At 32.2% G+C, this 19,796-nt stretch overlaps 3 protein-coding genes across 5 annotated transcripts; 1 reads left to right on the forward strand and 2 right to left on the reverse strand.

Annotated features, from left to right (window-relative positions):
• The first annotated feature begins 9,750 nt into the window (after positions 1-9,750).
• Positions 9,751-12,820, forward strand: PHT2;1 (phosphate transporter 2;1). Its single transcript, XM_012230093.4, has 3 exons — positions 9,751-10,677; positions 11,194-11,385; positions 11,780-12,820. Exons 1-3 carry the CDS (start codon positions 9,955-9,957, stop codon positions 12,602-12,604), a joined length of 1,740 nt encoding a protein of 579 aa, XP_012085483.1. The 5' UTR covers positions 9,751-9,954; the 3' UTR covers positions 12,605-12,820.
• A 91-nt stretch (positions 12,821-12,911) lies between these two features.
• On the reverse strand, positions 12,912-14,159 carry LOC110010592 (hypothetical protein). Its single transcript, XM_020683449.3, has one exon. It carries the CDS (start codon positions 13,816-13,818, stop codon positions 13,198-13,200), a length of 621 nt encoding a protein of 206 aa, XP_020539108.1. The 5' UTR covers positions 13,819-14,159; the 3' UTR covers positions 12,912-13,197.
• A 134-nt stretch (positions 14,160-14,293) lies between these two features.
• LOC149497309 (Nucleotide-diphospho-sugar transferase family protein) lies at positions 14,294-18,556 on the reverse strand. Of its 3 annotated transcripts, none has more exons than XM_089719662.1 (6): positions 18,359-18,556; positions 17,821-18,146; positions 17,479-17,731; positions 16,434-17,201; positions 15,727-15,973; positions 14,294-15,430 (listed from the first exon to the last, which is right to left on the reverse strand). In XM_089719662.1, exons 2-6 carry the CDS (start codon positions 18,069-18,071, stop codon positions 15,000-15,002), a joined length of 1,950 nt encoding a protein of 649 aa, XP_089575788.1. In that variant the 5' UTR covers positions 18,072-18,146; positions 18,359-18,556; the 3' UTR covers positions 14,294-14,999. The 3 variants fall into 3 exon arrangements, with proteins under 3 accessions (XP_089575788.1, XP_089575787.1, XP_089575789.1); XM_089719661.1 differs by having other exon boundaries at positions 18,245-18,368; XM_089719663.1 differs by lacking the exon at positions 18,359-18,556 and having other exon boundaries at positions 17,479-17,745; positions 17,821-17,950.
• Between the last annotated feature and the right edge of the window lie 1,240 nt (positions 18,557-19,796).

The following is a 19,796-nucleotide window of genomic DNA, read 5'->3' on the forward strand; positions in this document are numbered from 1 at the left end:
TGTAATTATCTTTATCAAACTTTCGTTATTCAAAAATTAATTTTTAAATTAGTTATTCAAATCAAATATTAATAACAAATTAAATTGAACTATTATATCATTATCATATTTAAAAGTGTACCATAATTCATATATAATATAATTTTTTATTTCTATCAAATTAAATTTTTATATTCTTTCTATATTTAATATATTATATTTTTTTTTTCTAAAAGGAATCTAATTTATTATATTATATAATTTTTTATTTTATCAGAATTTAATCCTTACATTCTTACTATATTTAATATATACGATGATTTATGTATAATATAATTTTTTATTTTATACAATAAAATTTAGATTTGAATAGGAAATTAACATAACAAATCAAAATCAAGTTACTTTTATTTTTTCAATTAATAAAATTAAAATCTTTAAAAATGTTAATATATCCTTACCGTATTTAATATACACTTTTTGTATTTTTCAATCAACAATATTAAAATTTTTTTTCTAAATAATAATATTGAAATCCTTAAAAATACTATATTCTTACCATATTTAATATATACCTTATTCAGTATAAAATATAATTTTTTATTTTATCTAATAGAAAATTAATATAATCAATCAAAATTAAATTGTCTTTATTTTTTCAACTATAAAATTAAAATCCTTCAAGATATTTTTATCGATCCATAAATTAATAAGGTGCATTTTTGACAATCCAAATGAGTCCGGAATCATGTTGGTCTTTTTTTTATCTACATAATAATGAGATGTGACTTGAATTTAGTCATACTAAAAAGAGATGAATGTAGTATTATACGTGCAAAATAATCCGCTATAATATTTATTTTGAGATGAAAATTTATAAATATAATGTGAAATAAGTTAACAAATATGTTGATATGCAATAAATAAATTAATCCTTATATTAATTTTAATTTTGTGATATTTAACTTTCAAATTAAGCATTCTAAGGCATAACTTACTAATAAGTACATATACGACCTAAAAATATATTTAAATTTGAATCTTCTCTCTTAATGCTGAAAAAAAAAATCAAACTAATGCTTGAATTTTAAAATTTAAATTATAATGGCAATTAGATCAGCGAAAGTAAATTGCGATACTCGATTTGAGCATGTAAATATGTGTGAAAAAAAAAAAATTCACTAGTGACTAACCAAACATAGAAAATACATGGGAGAAAATAGATTGCCAAGTCTATACACAACCAAATATTGTTTAAATAGTTAGGGATATCCATTTATGGAATATTCGTGCACCTTACGAGTCTTCAAATACATCTTGTTGGCACTCTAAGCTCCTTCTTTCATTCTCTCAAAAGGAAATAAATCCAACAAATAATTCTGTTATATCCTTTTCCTTTCTTTCCCCATAAATTATTATTTCTTTTTGCAATTTCTTCAATCTTAATTTTTTTTTTTTTTTTTCTGTTCCCGCTTTATTGCTTTCCAACTCAAAAAGCATATGAATTCAAATACATCGTCAAAAAAGCCCATCATTCACTAGAAAAAGGAATCATTGTGTGAGAAAAATTTAAATGAAATTAAAAATTATTCTTGGACATGCTTTGTACCGAGGCTGTGTTCTTTTTAATATTTTTACTAGTTAAAATGTTAAAAGGTAAACGCTATTTTTTATAGTGTTCGATAATATAACATTTGAATTATATTTTAGAGATTGAGTTAGCGTTTTGTGAAAAGTTAATGTAATGTTTAGTTTTTAACGTTTCATAAAACACTACTCACACAATTAACACTTAAATGCTACTAAAACAACTAGCAATTATCAATACAGTTAATTTTACCGAACAGACCTTTAAGTATGTGTCTGGCTAATTTTAAGTTTTAATTAACTTATTGGTGTAAAATTAAAATTTATTCGATAAGGAAACCATGTGAACATAAAAAATATTCTATGCAAATTGGAATCTTTTTATATTTTATTTTTCCATTTCCCTTTGAATTCATGCATGGCAAAAATTCATAGGCATATACATATGTAAATAAACTTTTTTTTTTTCTACACCAAATAAATTAACTGCTGAAAAATGAAAATACAAAGTCTAATCTAAATTTCTTTTCAATTGACCTAGGAAAATTGCATGCACAAACAAAATGTAAAGACTTAGTCATAAGAAAATTCCAAATACTTTCAAAAATCATAATTATACCCAAATATTTTTCTAAAATAAATTATATTGATTTAATTTTAAAAAATTAGTTATACTATATTCATTTAGTCCAAATTACATGCAATGTTACTTCTGTAATTTAGAAAAGACTAATAAAAAAATCATAACATAATTAAATTTTGTGCTGAAAGATCAACATTAATAAGTTTTTTTTTATTTTAATTTTAACTAAATAAGTACAACTAAAATTAATTTCTTAAATTAGATTAAAATATTTTATTTGGAACTTTAAAACCATAATTAGTTGATTTTTTTTTTTTTTTTTTTTGTCATTAGGGGAATGTAAATATCCATTTTTTCCAAGTGCCTCCACATTCATTCAAATCAAAGGTTTGTATGGTCCAGCCCATAGCCCCACCTTTCGAGTCATGATCAAGCCATGGGTCCACAACCCAACAGTAGTTTTCTCGCAAGGAAAGGGAATCTACTGATGTTTCGAGATATGATTGGATAAAAATTCTTATTTTTAGGAAATTTAAATTTTTTATTTTATTGGTGATAGTCCTACCATACTATCAATATCTTCTTCTTAGTCTTCAAAACGACACATATTCATTAAATTTTTAAATTTTTATTAAGACATGTCAATTCAAATTTAATGGAAAAATATATAACAGAAATTAAATTATATAATATTGTCAATGTTGAAAATTTTTTATTTTATTGCCATATTATCCCAATTCAAGCATAAAGACACATATGTAATAAAAATTTTTATTTTATTATATAATTTATTTAAAATATTATATATAAAATTCTCTTTCTGTCACCGCCACGTGTATTCGATCATACGTATTGCATAGGGCATGCCCTTGATTCCTAAGCTGTCGTCCTTTTCATACGGAGAAGTGTAAATACTAATAATGTATTTGAGAATTGAGATAACCAAAAACTTGAAGGCAAAGAGAAGAATATCCCAAATTTGAAAAAGAGTACTTACCTGTTTATAAATTTGACAATTTGTTTTGTCAAATCTAATCCGTGGATGAGGCTCTGAATTTCTTAAATAACGGCTTAGGGTTTAAATCCTATCGGATAGTTGAAAAAAAAAATCTATTTTGAATGAGAAAATTATAGTTGTGGTCCAAATTTATCCTAATTGGTTTGACAGATTTTGATGATGACGGATTTTCAATAAATTTATATTCATCACTTTACTTAAATTTCAATATTAATAAAATTTTTAAAATTATTTACCAAATATAATATTTTGTAAGAAATTCTTAACAATCTTATAGTTTATGTAATATTTTTAAATTTTCCATTTTTATTTTTCTATAAACTCTCATTAATTTCTAATTTTGAAATGTCATTAAAACGCAAACTCAAGCTCAGCTTAGTTATTTATAACGTGTAATTACTTTTTTTAAAACTCCTCAATAAGATAATAGTTTAATTACACGTGTTGCATGCTTTTTTAACTAACTAGTTTCACAATTAAGTTGGAAAAATGTTCATAACCCAATTTTTGATTTCTAATTAGCTGGAGATTAGATGAACAAAAATAGTTATTAATTATCCAAAGTTGTCATATATAATAATTAATACAAGACTATTGTTTACTAAATCATGGTCAAAGTTCTTTTAGAATCATAAGCCATTATATTATTTATTTAAGAATATAGAAAGGGTGTATATGTAAATTCCTGTTCACAGTTTGGAATTATTTTTATTTGTTAAGTTTTTTTATAAAAAGAATTTGTTATTATTTTCGAACAGTCTTATCTTATGACTATTTAAGTAAATTTAATATTATGCACAAACATTAAGCTATGTGCTAACCATTATATATAATTAAAATAAAAATATTCATAAATTACTCTATGATAGAAAACTTGGATATATTCCTTTTCCTTTTAGTGGCAAGGGATAGGGATCACATGTTTGTTCGGTTCAATTAAAAATTAAATAAACTGAATTTTTAAAAAGAAAGTGAATTGAATCGAACCAAGTTGGTTTGGTTCAGTTTTTAATTTCTCAATTTTATATATTACCAATGGTGTCCTTCCACCTTGCATTTATCAGTTAGATAAGAAATTAATCTCTTTCGGATCGCAGCGCGATTATGTTTAAAAATTTTTTTAAAATTCTGACTTTACAACTTGATCCTACGATAATTTTAAGAACGGGATCAAACTTTTTTTTCCTTATAAAAACAAAACCGAAAGCTAAAACTATCTGTACAGTTGGATTTGGTCAATTTGACAATTCTATTCCTGACCTAGAAGAAAGCACTATGAGTTAGTTTTACTTACCATCTTAAAATCAATTAATATTCTTTTAAATGAGGAACAAATGCACTTTCCAAAGTTCCAACTATGCTTAATCATATGGTTATCACTAATGACAAGTATTAAACTGCAATTAGACAAAATAGCAAACGTGTCATTAGGAGTCATCAAGGGAATTCGTTTCGGACATAAAATTAAATTATCTCGAAGTTTGGCTGCCTTTTAAGGATAAATTCTAGAGATTTAGGCAAACCAATTCTGAGCTAAGCTTCCACTAGAACTTTGTCATTTTATGTGATTATGTCATGCAATAATAATCCAAGAGATAGAGGAAAGAAGCTTTGAACATGGCAGAAGGGACCTACTAATTTTTGTTCATAGATTATCCTAAAATTCTCTGTATTTTTTAAAATTTCACAAGGAGCTGAGCATATCCAAAAGCTTTATCTCCTTATCCTTTTGATGAGAGCATCTTGCACTTTGCTTGGTTCAGTCACAATATGTACATTTATGGAAATTTTATATATTCTTGCAAATTCTAGTGTTTATTTTGTAGGTCCCAAAATGTTATATTGGCACCAGCCAGCCAAAGATGCCTGGTGCCAGAAATAGTTGCTAGCTCAGTATCTCTATTGGTGTTTTCAACTTCTGAAACAGGTAAATAGTTACACTATATATACCAAGACAATGAGTATGTATTTTCTTGAAGCTTCTTAACTTCTTGTTATGCATTAAAAATTAATCTATAAATAGTGTTAGGGAAGATGATCTGTTAGTATTTTTCATCATTGATCACTTGAAGACGTTGTGTTGTAGTGCGTTGATGTAGGAATGTAATTGTTGAGGATATAAAAAATTATTAAAATTTTTTTATTATTTATTATATCTAATCTGATGGAAATAAAATTATAATTTATACAAAAGAAGAATTTAAAACTCATACTACACTTGGATTATAAATTGTATTGACTTAATGTATAAATTTGACTATATACTTTCGACGATTATTTCTGTGGGTGTTTGAACTTTGCGGAGAACTTACATGATCATACACTTTCACATTTTAGTAATAATTATAGCAATAATGAAATGTTAAAATGCATGGTCATGATTAAGCCCTTCACAAAATCATTTCATTTTGGTGAGACACATAGTTATTACTAAAATGTAAAATGTAGGGTCATAATTGAAATCCATAATTCAGTGGGTTATAAAGAAAATCAGACAAAGTTCAAGGTTAAATTGAGCCAAATTATCTATATTAATACTTTTGTCCCTCTGTTTTTGAGAAGTTACGATGCATCTCTGACTTTTGCTTAAACTCACAATCGCGTTTTTTCATAGAAAAATCAATGTTTTACTCATTGAGTCGCTCACATTTTTTAGATGAAATATGCTATTTTTTGGATGAATAATTTTATTTTATTTTGGACAAAATAATCCAATTAATAGCAAGTTTAAGCAAACATCGAAGAAATTATAATAATTTCTTAAAAAACAAAGGGATAGAAATGTTAATTAGGACATAATTTAGGAATAAGGATGTATTGTATTCATAATTCTTATTAATATATTTTAATTTTAAAATTAATAATTTATATTCTCTCTTTGCTCCTTCTTTGTAACCAAAAAAAAAAAATTATACTGTGGAGATTATAAATGTCCGGTTTAAAACCCTGGCCATAGAATCCTTTTCCGAATTGCATGGAGCCAACCATCCCCACTTGTCAATAGGGATTAGGAACCCTCATTGTGCGACCAACCAAACTGGCAAGCTAAAGAGGCAGAGGGTCGGCTGTCGTTTTATAGGATTTTCAAAAGCGTGCGAAGCCATACGTGTCAACACAAAGGCCAAGTTATCTTCATATTTCATAATACTATATGTTTTCTTTTGCCTATTTATTTTGGGAATCTGAGGTGATGCCCAACTTGGGAAGGACGGCAACTGGGACCTTGAGTAAAAGTTAAAAATGTAATTATTATTTCAAAAATTATATTGATAACATATCAAATCATACGTTAGATATAAAAATTTAAAATCTTAAAAATAATTATTTTTATTATAAGAATATATGAGATTATTACAAAAAGTAAAATTTATGTCTGGACACCTTTGGCTCCAATGGTTATAGTTTCTTCAAGTGCTCCTTTAGGGATGTTGATTTTACATGGCTGAATTCGACCTAAACGCAACAAATTTTAGATCATGTAATTTGAAAATAAAACCCAATATTGCAAATGTTTTTTCTAAAGATTATTATTCTTTTTAATAAAATTTAATCTAAACTTAACCGTCTCTTAATTTATATTGAACATGATAAGGCTTACTTACATCTAATATATGTTAAAGAATTTCTTTTAAAGAAAAAATTGTTACTGTTTTATACATGTATATATATTTCCTATTGAGCGATTAGAAATCTCCTTGTCTGAGAAAAAAAATATTTTTCTGAATTGATTTTGTCCATATACGAAAATCATACGTCAAATGTAGGTAAGTCTTTTTAGAGTATATATCCAATCTTGTCAGGTACATTTCACATGTCTCTTGTAGGAGCCGCCTGGTTGATGCTGGAGCTCCCATCACGTCCGATTAAGATTTCTTACTGGCAAATGATGTCATTTGATGTTTTGAGAATGAAATGAGGTAACTGTTATCAGTGAGGTTCATAACTTACCATGAAATCGTTTGATTATTGGATTTATGAAAAATAGCAAATGATGTGATTACGATGGAGATATTAATTGCTGGCTACCATAACCTAAATATCAAGTATAGAAGCTGTCAAATAAAAAATAAAATACGAAATAGCAACTAATAGAAAACGACAAACAAGTCTCCATATTGTGATAAGTCTCGCCAATTAATGCATTGTTCAAAGAAAGAACTGATATTTCTATGCCAAGAAAAGCTTGTTGCTTAGTTGAATCATACAGGAGACCAGTGGAAATCAAAAACCCAGATTGGTATTTAAAAAACTGAAAATTTTCATTGACGTGGCAAAATTTGATTGGCTCCAAGGTATGGGATAACAATGGGCTTGACACAGTCATAGTCTCCCATGTGGAAATGGGGGCAAGAAGGATGGACCAGAGACAAAGTCACACCTTGGGTTCAAATATACTTGGTTGAAGGTTGGTAAAATGGAAATGGTCCACAAGTTAGAAGCACGACACGAGCATGGGAGTTGCTGAATTGCTTGGCGCTTTGAAATTGTCGAATTGCAGTTGAATAACCGATTGATGTTGAAAGTTGAAAGTTGAAACCTTCTTGTTAAGGGTACTTTTGATTCTTCAATATTTTGTGAACTTGAAAAATATTATGGAGAAAATATACAAATTATTCCCAACAAATGTGTTTAATTGTTAATTCTTCATTTTCTTCATATGACTTATTCTCTTCTCTTCGAGTTATTTGATTTATATTTTCTCGTGATTTCATTTTTAAAATTTGAAACTCCTCACTATACAAAGTAAAGTTTATCCGTATATATAATCAATTTCTATTAATTCAAAACTTATTATTTATATGATTGGTATCTTTCGTACCCCAGTTAATATTAAGAAAGCAAATAGGCTAATAAGATGTAAATTACTTACATAGAAAGAGTTGAAATATAAAATTGCTTCAAGTCGTTTGCATAGGAGTGGTTCATTTTTTTTTTTTTAGAATATTTTTTGATTTAATTGTTTGTAGTAGCTAATGATTCTTATTTTATTTGTTATTGTTTAATGATTGGAATTTAAAAACCTTAAATTTAGACTATGTTTTTTTATTAGATGGAAAGCATAAAATAAAAACAAATGCATGTACTCGCATAAAGAATTTAAAAATGAAAGTTATAATGAATTTATAATTGATTGACAATATCCAATTATTGATAATGACAACTACTTAGTAATCAATAGATTAATATATATATATATATATATATATATTTAAAAGATTGTAATATATTTTTAAATATTTTTCTCTTTTGAAAAATCCAAGTCATTTTCTTTTTAAAATAGGAAGTCGACATATACCTTATTTGCAACAACGAAAAGGCCCTGGCTTTTGGATACGAGATTGGAAATACATACACCTCAAGACACAAAGGCCAGATATTGAATTTTTGAATTTAATGTTCAAAATGGGCTCAAACCCAAGACTGTCTTAGGCCCAACTCTTTCAATCTTAATGAAATAAGAAAAATAAAACCCGGTTCAGTTTCATTAATCACATAATCTTCAGAACTCAAATTATCTAAATTAATAAAAATTCCACAAACGTCCTTCATTCTTGTCCTAAGCTCTTTCACCCCGCTGGTTCAACGTCCCAATTACAGTTACCTTTTAGCTGAAAGTGACTGAAACGACCAAACGACAGCGCCTTGGACATTCACACAACTGCAAATGAGTTGCTCTTCATGGAGCAATGGGATTGACCGATTGGGTATATAATGTCTAACTCTTGTAGTTTTCTTTCTGGTTCACGATTTGAGTTATTTGATCGGACGGAATCTTTTCCTTCCCCTCGACTATTTTTTTTGTCGTGGAGAATCACAGTTATTTGATACAAATGCCAACAACCAAGCTACCTACACGCCCAACTCAAAGTAGCAAAAACACCGTGTATCAGTTTTTAACGGTTTATGAATTCAAAAGCAGCATAAGTAGTTGTTTTTTTTTTGTTTTTTTTTTGGTACATAATCCCAAACTAGTTAGGAGTCGGTGTTTGAGTCCTTTATCTCCGTTCTGCTCTGTTGATAGCTAAATCCATATTAACACATCCATGCATTGTTTGATTGAAATGTACAGGGAATAATGGAAGAGCCCTACAAAGATTATAGATGAATTTGGAGTTTATGTGACTTTACTTTTAGTAATTTTCACCTGAACTTTATACTTAGGTGATATGTAAGCATGCTTGAATGGTTGGCGGTTGGCAAATTGAATGTTATTTTCAATAAGCTTCATAAAAATACAAACCTCATAAGATGAATGGTCCTTGTTCTTTTGTTATCAAAGCTATTAATTATCAAAATTCAATATTAGGGAGGCAAAGTCTAATTAACAAAAAAAAAGTGCCAAAATTTTGAGAATTATATTGAGACTAAAAGAAACAATTGTGTGCCTAAATTCCCTTAACATTCTATGCCCAGTTGGCCATAAGGAATGTAAAGGAAAGTGTGTTTTGGTGGTCACTGCTACTGGTAATGGTCTGTTGTAAGTTGGATAATTTTGAATTTTATTTTCTCAAAATATTTCTGACTTGGAAACTTGTGGTTGTGGGTAGAAAGTGAAAATACTTTGAAGAAGCACAACCACTCATTTGAATCAACCAAAGCAAGCAGCCAAATCCACTCTCACCCTCCCATTCCTTTCCCACCCCAAAGATTCTGATATGCACACTTCTCCACTCTTCTTCTTCTTCTTCTCTTTTTTCCACTTGCTTCCATGGCTAAAAATCTACCTGAATAATCCCTTATCCATATTTTTCTTTCTCTTCAGTCCATTAACTTTCTCTTCTAGACCATGACTTCCTCTTACTGTCTTTCTTCTTCAAGAAACACTCTTTGCCCACAAACAGTTCCACGAAATTCCCATTTCTATATTTCAAGAAATTGTTGGCCTAAAGAGACTATTCATCTTTTTAAGCCTCAACAATTACCTCAAAAGCCTTTTCTTCCCATTTTTAAACTCAAGAATTCTAAACTCGCCTACCCTTTTGCTAGTATATCCTCTTTTGCTGAAGCTGGAGGCGGAGAAGAGCAAAAAGAAGAAACCAAGATTGAGAACCATAAAAAAACAGTGAAAAATGAAGAAGAAGATAACTTACCGGGAATGGCTCAGGCTTTTAACATTTCTTCAAGCACAGCTTCTGCTATTTCTATATTTATAGTATTTGCTGCGCTCAGTCTTCCTTTTTTCATGAAATCTCTTGGACAAGGTTTAAGTGTTAAGACTAAGATATTGTCATATGTAACACTGCTATCTGGGTTTTATATGGCTTGGAATATTGGGGCTAACGATGTGGCTAATGCAATGGGGACTTCTGTGGGCTCTGGGGCTTTAACTCTCAGGCAGGCAGTGGTTACTGCAGCTGTCTTGGAGTTTTCAGGAGCACTTTTGATGGGTACCCACGTGACCAATACAATGCAGAAGGGAATTCTTATGGCTAATGTGTTTCAGGGGAAGGATACTTTGCTTTTTGCTGGATTGCTTTCCAGTTTGGCAGCTGCTGGTACTTGGTTGCAGGTACTTTTTTTTCTTTAATATCCTGATTCTATTATATCTTATTTAGTTATTTGTATTTTTCCTTTCCATATTTTTGTTTTTATGAGTCTTGAATTGCTAATTTTTATGTAGTTCTATCTTTTCATTTTCTTGGTCACTTCAATTGCTCGGTTTCGAGATATATATGGTTGCAAGTAGATGTTTATTTATTTACTTGGTAGAATATTAATTTGATTGTCATTTCATAGACAATAAGTGATAACATCGAGCAAATGTAACTGAGATATACTCTGTCGCTCAATTCAGAAATAGCTTGACCTTATGACATATTTAACAACTGTGAATCCAACAAGACCATTTGATTCTCTATTTCCATGTGCATTTTCTCGAGGGCAAATAAAAATACTAAATGTGTTTTATGCTAGTCTTCATGTCCTAAAGTGAATAAGGTTGTTTCCTCTAGTATTTATAATTTACGCGCTATGATCTTTAGTTATCTTTTTAGTTGATTCTTGATTTTCCTAATATGTTATCCAGGTTGCATCATATTATGGTTTGCCTGTCTCCACCACACACTGTATAGTAGGATCAATGGTTGGATTTGGTCTTGTCTATGGAGGACCTGGCGCCGTCTTCTGGAGTTCTCTGGCAAGGGTCACTTCATCATGGGTGATCTCACCGATCATGGGAGCAATGGTGTCTTTCCTTGTCTATAAATTCATCCGTAGGGTATGTTCTTACTGTTTTATACTTGGAACTTTAACCTTCCTTTGGATTTAAAGTATAGAAGTCATTGATAAAAAATGGTAGAATTTGGTTTAATAATGTTGAATTCCATAAAATTGAGTTCACGGGAGTAAAATGAAGCTTGACCCTGTATTCTTTTAACTTTTAAGAAAGTGCTCAACCATCTTTAAATGAAGCTTGAACCTGTATTCTTTAAACTTCTAAGAAGGTGCTCAAACATCTTTAGCTTCCAGAAGAAATGCGTTTTTACTTGCTTAGGGATCTGATGCTTGATCCTCATTATCATCTACCAAACGTAATTGCTCTTAGAAACGTCCATGTTTTGAGCTGTTAGCAATTAGGCGTTTCCTAGTTCTCACAATCCTTAAATTTTCAGTTTGTGTACAGTGCACCAAATCCAGGACAAGCTGCAGCTGCAGCAGCACCAATTGCAGTCTTTGCAGGCGTAACAGGCATCTCATTTGCAGCCCTTCCTCTGAGCAAGACCTTTCCCATGGCTCTAGTACAAGCTTTAGCCTGTGGTGCTGCTGGTGCATTCTTATTCAACAGAATCATCAACAAACAGCTTGGTCACCTCCTTGTGAAAGCTCCTTCAATACAACCTGAACCAAAAGAGAGTAACATCCAAAGCAAAAATATTGGATTTCTCTCTGATTTTGCAGGACCAAAGGGTACTCAGTTGGAGATAGTTTATGGTGTTTTCGGATATATGCAGGTACTCTCAGCCTGCTTCATGTCATTTGCCCATGGTGGAAATGATGTCTCCAATGCAATAGGTCCTTTGGCTGCTGCACTGTCTATTATTCACGGCGGTGCCAGTGGAACAGAGATTATTATTCCAACTGATGTTCTTGCATGGGGAGGATTTGGTATAGTAGCAGGACTGACCATGTGGGGATATAGAGTGATAGCAACAATTGGAAAAAAGATAACAGAACTTACACCAACTAGAGGTTTTGCCGCTGAGTTCGCTGCAGCTTCCGTGGTTCTAGTTGCTTCAAAGCTGGGATTGCCTATTTCAGCAACGCATACATTGGTGGGCGCAGTCATGGGGGTAGGGTTTGCAAGGGGACTAAACAGTGTTAGAGCAGAAACGGTGAGAGAGATTGTGGCTTCTTGGGTCGTGACAATTCCAGCTGGTGCTACCTTTGCAGTTCTCTATACATGGATCCTGACCAAGCTTTTGCCTTCCATCTTGTGACTGTACATTTACCATGATTAAAATGAAGTTGATGGATGTGTGTGATTAAATCAAAATCACTCATCTTTCTTATCAAAAGAGTTTGTGAAATGATTGCATTTTTTGTATGCTAAGGTGATTTTCTGTGAGTGGAATTCACCATATATATGGAACGAAGAACATGAAACTAAATTTTTTGTTAGTATATGTGTTTGGAAGTCCATTTTTGCTTCTCAATTGTACTTTTTTGTGACATGAGAACTTGTGTATAGCTGTGACCAAGAAAACTGCATTGTCTTGGGCAAGTAGGTTCCATTAACAGCCAAAATTCAAAATTCACTCACAATAACATATAGGAAGAAATATCCAAGATTCAATATAAAGATAAGATTATGAAAGAGTTGCAAATGAAAATAATTCAAGCAGATTCCACAATGACCAAAAGGCTGTTCAATTTATTGTGGTGGTGTCCCTTTTCTTTTGAAACCAAACAACACTGAATTTTCTATTTCTGTTTGGGAACTGCTCAGAACAAAGAACAAGAAAGAAAACACTTCTGGGAAGAGCCACATACCAGAATTCACAGTACTGCAAGTCATCAGGTAGATAAATAGTCATGGTGAGACTTCTTGTACAGAGGTCAGACTCGGTTCCCATCCGGGTCCGCGAATAATTTTTGCCCTCGGTAAAGGGGGCACAAAAGGCCTCCTTGAACAAATAATCCTCCTCACAGGACGTTTCGAGTCTCTTGGCGATCTACCTTTTTTGGTGTAAAATTCCTTTGCAGAAGAAATAGATTCATCTGTAATATCTCTACTGGCATCCCAAGTGATATTTACATCTGACGTCTCATCTTTACCTTCAGCATTTCCTGTGAATTTTGCCTTCTTCATTTGTGTTCTTCTCAATTTCCGAGCAGTAGAAAATGGAATAATGAGATATTTATTTCCAGGCAACAAATTCTCATCTGGCCATAAAAAGGACTGTTGAGCATCTCTGAAAACTTCCGGCCGCGCAACGCACATTCCCGGATATTTTTCCATCAAGTGAGACGCAGTAACTGCATATTGATACAACTCCTCCCTCCCACCAGCATGAACTATCCGGACAAAGATGTCCTTTGATTGCAACTGCAAGTCCAATGATAAAGAAGCTCTGCCCAATTCTTTTTTCTTTCTGGATTCTTTGTGAGAGCCTCGATTATTGCCTAAACACCCTCTACAGGCCTTGAGCATAGCTGGCAATCAAAAAAGCTTCAGATTCAAGTGTTCATCACAGTGCACAAGAACAGCCACAGCAAATAGGGAAGGAGTTTCTTTTCTTTTCTTTTTTTTCAGTTATAGGTATTTGAATATCGTTATCTCTTGGCAAGGTGGGTACACAATTGTTCTGCAGAGCCGGCAGTCTTTTTATTCCACAAAGACCAAGATAAAACCAAGGCTTAGGACACAGTACCTAGAAGAAGGGAATAATCCTTCTATTCATCTCATTCACGGAAAAATCAAAGTTACCAAGTACCAATAAGAAAATATCAAACAGAACACTGACCAGGTTTAAAAATTTGAAGTCAATTTGCCAATGGCGCTACCTCGGCAGTATATGCTTCGATACCGTTTCCCATAAACGGACACTGAGGCTTAATTAGGACATTTAAACTAAGGTTTTAAGTTGGCAATTATATAACGTACCAACTGAACAGACAGAAGAGCATTAGAACAGAACCGATATTTATTTGGGTTAAATAAAATATAGCAGATAAAAATAAAAGAGAGAAAATTTACGTGGTTCGGCTTACGCCTACATCCACGGGCGAATTACAAAATAAGTGGAGGCTTGCTCAACCCTGATTCCAAGTACACCCGATCACAATATTTTCTCTCTTAAAATTGTAACGGCAATAGCTAAATATTGGAATAAAATTACCGTCCTAAACTAGGAGAAGAAAATGAATCTAACAAAATTTTCTCTCAAAGAGCTACATCCACATTTCATACAGTGCCAAAGTCAGTTTTGGCCAACTTCAAGTTCTTTACAATGAAGGATGGTAAACTTGCTCATCTTGCAAAAATAACACTGACTTGCTATTCTTCAAAGTGAAGCATTCAACTTTGTATGGCAAGCACATGTGTTGGCGGAAATCATGGGCTTGAGGGTGGCTTCAAAATTCAAGGCACAGTAACAAACAGCAATGCTGAATCATATTGACATAGTCGATACCATAATTTCACATAGCACTGATCGTGACCATTACAGCCGTGAGATACTGATGCATCTACACTATTACCATGTCCACAATTTAAGACCTTGCTCGTAACTTAGATGGAGGGAATTAGTTCTTATCTTCTCCATTCTCATTCACAAATCAAAGTTAGCTGTGGACAGAGGACAAGAAAATATCAATTGAACACTAACCAGGTCAATGTAGAACTGAGCAACCCCTGCAGCACATTCTTTTGCTATTATCATACTCCCATAAACCTGACAAAATCTGACGCTCCAGCTTCTTCATCCTTCCACTAATCCAATTGTTATGAAGAATTAGACAGCCCTTCTTTTTACAGGCTTTTCCCACATTTTTTTTCTGCCACAAGTCTAAGTATGCACCATTAGGAAAGAGGTTTCTATTCAAGAAATGAACTGTCAGATTTGTTTCAGGTTCCAAGCATCTATCATCTCCAATGCGATTGGATCCACCTTCCCCACATAATGTGTCATAGAAACTTGGCTGCTCAGACAGGCCTGAAGTTGCTGCGTGCTTTACCACCTTCTCCATAGCAGCAATTGTTGAACCATCAGAACGGGCAAAGTAAAAGCCAGAGTTCAAGCGCCTAGGCAAGTTCACAGGTCCTGCAGAGACAAAACCAGAATGAAAATATAATATTAGTGATAACTAATCACATTGATAGAGGAGTCAAGAGGAAAAAAGCCGGCAGCATAGCCTTTCTTTTATCGCTCACAAAAAAGGATTATGGGAAAGAAATCATGAACAAGTTGCACCAAACTTTTTAACAAGACATTCGGCTCATTTAATATACTGTTTTTTTTTTTTTTTTTTCCTTCTGATCCTTGAATGCAGATGCAGTCCACATTCTAAGCTACTGTAATAAAGGTAGTTATTAGACAATTCATGCTTAGATTAACACCTGTTTTATTGTATTCATCAGACTGTGCCATGAGAACTGCTGGACCAAAAGAATAAAGCATTGGCAATGGATTTGCAAACCAATACACATCCACATCACTCAGAAGTACATTGTATCCTAGCTTCAATATCTGCAGAACCATTCTGGACTTCACTTTGGTCACCCTCTGAAAGCATTTGGTTCCAAAATGGCAATCATCAAAGCTAATGTTACTCGGAGCTGATGGATCATGGAAAACAGGTAGGCCCTAGCAGAAAACAGAAATATTCAATGGAGACATAAAGCAACAGCCAACTGTAAGCAAAGAAGTCGGGAAACCAAAACGAGATATAGTTTCAGCACAATCTGCAAAAAGTCAAGGGGCCAAATGTATTTACTGCTACTGATTATACAAATGTTTCTAGTCTAGATTTAAATACAAGACAGTCCAAACAAAAGGCCATGCATGAGATACATGATACAATGATCATCCTATATGGTCAAGTTCTCGCCTATGTGAAAATCTCCAATACGATTGCTTGCAGTTTCAATTTTTTGGAAGTACTCTAATATAAAGTTGGTTACCAATTATGAAAACCTAAATGTATCGGAAACAAACATATATGCATGTAGTTATTGTCCATCTAAATGATAAACGAGAACTTATTTGCAACTAAGATAGAAAATGAGACCGGAAAAGAAATGGAGAACAATAAATCCAAAAGTACCTGTAAGACAGAGAACTGATAAGTTTCATGGTCAAGCGCACAAACCAAGAAGTTTGTGACTTGGAGGTGGCGAAGTCTGCACACCCAACTCATTAGCATGTCCTTGTAACTATACCCAGCAACAGCAAGCACAATTGTTTTATTCTTATCTGCAGTTGCTGAAAGAAGTGACTCTAAGGAAAATGGAAAATCTAATGGTGCCAAATAGTTCAACTGATCTCTCAAAGAGCAATCTACCATTCTTTCTTGTGATTTAATATTGTGAACACAAGCAATATTTTTCTTTTTTGTCCTGGAATGCAAAACCCTTCTATTCCTCAGTCCCTGGTCCTTAAATGGATAGGCAACGTCTTCAGTTATGTCAACAAAAAGATATTGCCCATCACATTTCACAAGTTTTAATAAGCTAGAATAATTAATTTCATGGAAATATAATGACCCATATGCTGCACCAAGATGAGAATTCCCAACATTTTCCCAGCTTCTGTTTAAAATATGTGAAAAACCATAGTCCTTCACAGACTTATTAGACTGAGATCCATGATCATTCAGATAGAAACTTGACATAGCCCAACTTGCATCAAATACAAACCGGAATTCAGATAATGCGGCCTCATTAAAGACCCAGTGATTATGAATCCCTTTTCCATACAAAAAAGGAGGTAGTACTCCATTATGTAAAGGTACATTTTTGCTGTTCCATGCCATAATCATTTTATCATCAGAATGACTCCATTCCCAATTCTGACCAAGCAGCATCTCCTGCAACTGATAGAATTAAGAAATGGTGTTAATGTTGTTGTCCAGAAATAGTCAATCAACTTGCAGTCTTTGTTTGGGAGAAATGAATTTTGTGAAATTCATTTGAAATTCCGTGCTTTATCATATTTGGTGTGAAAGGAAATGTTCATTTCAATCCCATAAATTTTAGTTTTAACGAATTTAACATAACTAATCCCAATTATATCATTTACAATGAATTCTACACTTAAAATCCATTTCTATGAAACAAGAAGACAGTTTCAAACAATAGATTCCTCCATACCTCCTGAGGTCTAATCCATTTACCATCCTCTCTTAGCCAATGTCTCCCAAAATCATCCAATTGAAAAGGGAAGTGAGAAACATTTCGCGTTGAAGCCACAAGAAGCCAATCTTGGTCAAGTTTATAAGCATGATTTAAGGTGGAAATGAAATCAGGAAAAAGAACAGTCTCTGGGTTGACAGAAACAGATACGTCTGTTTCAAATTCCCGTGATCTTTCAATCATTGAATGAAAGAAAGGGGTACCGAAAAACCTGTAAACACCCAACTAGTAAATTGGAAAATAATTCATATGAAAAAATAATAAATTGAATTCGAGAAGCAAGAAATATAATTTGCTTACGTGAAATCGATACTGGAATCGACTAAAACCCGTAAACCAAAGGCAGAGGCAAAAGAAACAGCAGAAGAATCTTGGGTGAAAAGAATGACAGTGATTTGAGAAGATAATGCAAGCCAAGAACGAATAGCAAGACTCTGCCTATCCTTAGCTGAACCAGAAAAAGGAAGAGGAGCTGAAAAGATTGTAATTTTAGGATTGCCCAAATCGACGATCGACGTTTGAATTTCATCATCGTTAAAGGAAGGTAACATCTGAGTAGTGTACAAAGAGAAAGCAATAAGAACAAGCCCATATAGCCAAACGGACCAGAGACCCACCCGAGTTGCCTGTAAAATTCAAAAAAAGAAGTTAAAAATATGAATTCAGAAGAGAGTTACTGAAGAGAAAAAGGATGAATTGAGAGAGACAAGAAAAGATAAAGGACCTTCATTGGTGATGTCAAGAATGGAAATAGAGAGAAAAAAAAGTTTAATGCGTGAAAGAGAGAGCAAAAACTGGAACTTTAACTGAAAAAGAATTGGAAAAACAACAAACTTACAATACAGGAGGCAGGCAGTTCAGCAGCACCAAGACGGGGGGAGGAAGATGACGGAGTTAGGGACCATGTGATGTGAGATTGTGAAGTCAAAGACACGTCAGCTTTCCATTATACTTTGCCATTTCTCAGATTTGAATAACGAAACTTTTGCCTCCTAGCTACTACGCAGTCAAATTCCAGTTCCTTAGAGGTCTGAGGTTACGCCGGTGTGGGAGATACAAGCAGCGTCTTGAGGAAACGTTGCCGTTTTATCAGTTTAAAAATTATTTTATTTTAGACGACGGTGAGTTGACTCAATTTGTTTTCTTTTTTTTTTTTTTTTTTTTCTTTTCGTTTTCAACATTTACAAAATTCAACGTTTCTATTTTCTGGTCCACACCAATTGGCACCATTTCCTTCGTGGTTTAAAAACGGCAGGATCTTGAAACTTCAATATCATATACGCCTGACCTTCTATCTTATTCTCAATTTTTTTATTTTTAATTTATGGTCAAAATAACACTATGAGCTACGTAACAGAAGATAACTCTCCCCTTAACTCACCAAATTGGTGAAAACAACTGTGGTCAAGAAGACTTAAATTCGAGACTTTTCACTTTTCATTTGAATGAAAAACCAACCAGACCATCGTCTGATTGGCATCTTATTATCAATTTAGTTCTGACATTTGTTGGTTTATGTTTTCACTATCGACTGAGTTTAAAAATTAAATTAAATTAATCTAAATTCATAAGTGGGTCTCATTGTTGTGTTATATTGTATTTTAGGGTGCTGCCACTATTTGAGCTCATAATTACGATATTAATACCACGAAAATCAACTTAAATTGATATTATATCTACTCGAAAAATTCAAGTTATAATAATAGATTTAACTTTTTATATAAAGTACATTTGAATGTAAAACTTATTTTATTTGCAAAATAAAACATAATTTTTGATATCGTAATCATTAAAAATATAATTTATTAATTAACATTAATCAACTCAAACTTATTTTTTTTACAAATTTATATATTTATTTATGAATTCTATCAAATTGAATAATATTTATTTCAAATATAACCAAATAAGATAAATAGAGCCTTTTTTTTTTTTTTTTTGCAAAACATAAAACGCATATATTTTATTGGAAAGTGAATTTCATGATAGTAAAATAGAGATAATGGCATAGTTCACTTGAAGTGTTCAATGTCATAGTTTGTATACTAATGTTTTAGAGTTAACAAAAATACGAGTTCTTATACTAATGTTTAAAGTGCTGAAAACTACTAAAACAACTAATTTTACCTAACATTTTCCCACATCACATCCGTAATCAGACCTAACACTTTCCCTCACATCGGTAATAACTTAACACGTCCTTTGAAATTTGCAGGAAATGCTTTTTCTACTTTTCTGTGTTTGAAAAAGGAAGCAAGATGCTTTCTGGTCATTAA

This window comes from Jatropha curcas, chromosome 3, assembly GCF_041381405.1.
Source record: "Jatropha curcas cultivar XTBG-Jc1 chromosome 3, XTBG_Jcur_1.0, whole genome shotgun sequence".
In the NCBI taxonomy this organism is placed as follows: Eukaryota; Viridiplantae; Streptophyta; class Magnoliopsida; order Malpighiales; family Euphorbiaceae; genus Jatropha; species Jatropha curcas.

What these genes read in the sequence shown, in the direction of transcription:
- LOC110010592 (XM_020683449.3), bottom strand. Translation starts at nt 13,818, where the DNA reads ATGCTCAAGGCCTGTAGAGGGTGTTTAGGCAATAATCGAGGCTCTCAC.
- LOC149497309 (XM_089719661.1), bottom strand. An exon ending in GATTCCAGTATCGATTTCAC is followed by an intron (nt 17,732 to 17,820) that starts GTAAGCAAATTA and finishes GGGTGTTTACAG; the next exon opens with GTTTTTCGGTACCCCTTTCT. An exon ending in ATCAGTTCTCTGTCTTACAG is followed by an intron (nt 15,974 to 16,433) that starts GTACTTTTGGAT and finishes GTTTTCTGCTAG; the next exon opens with GGCCTACCTGTTTTCCATGA.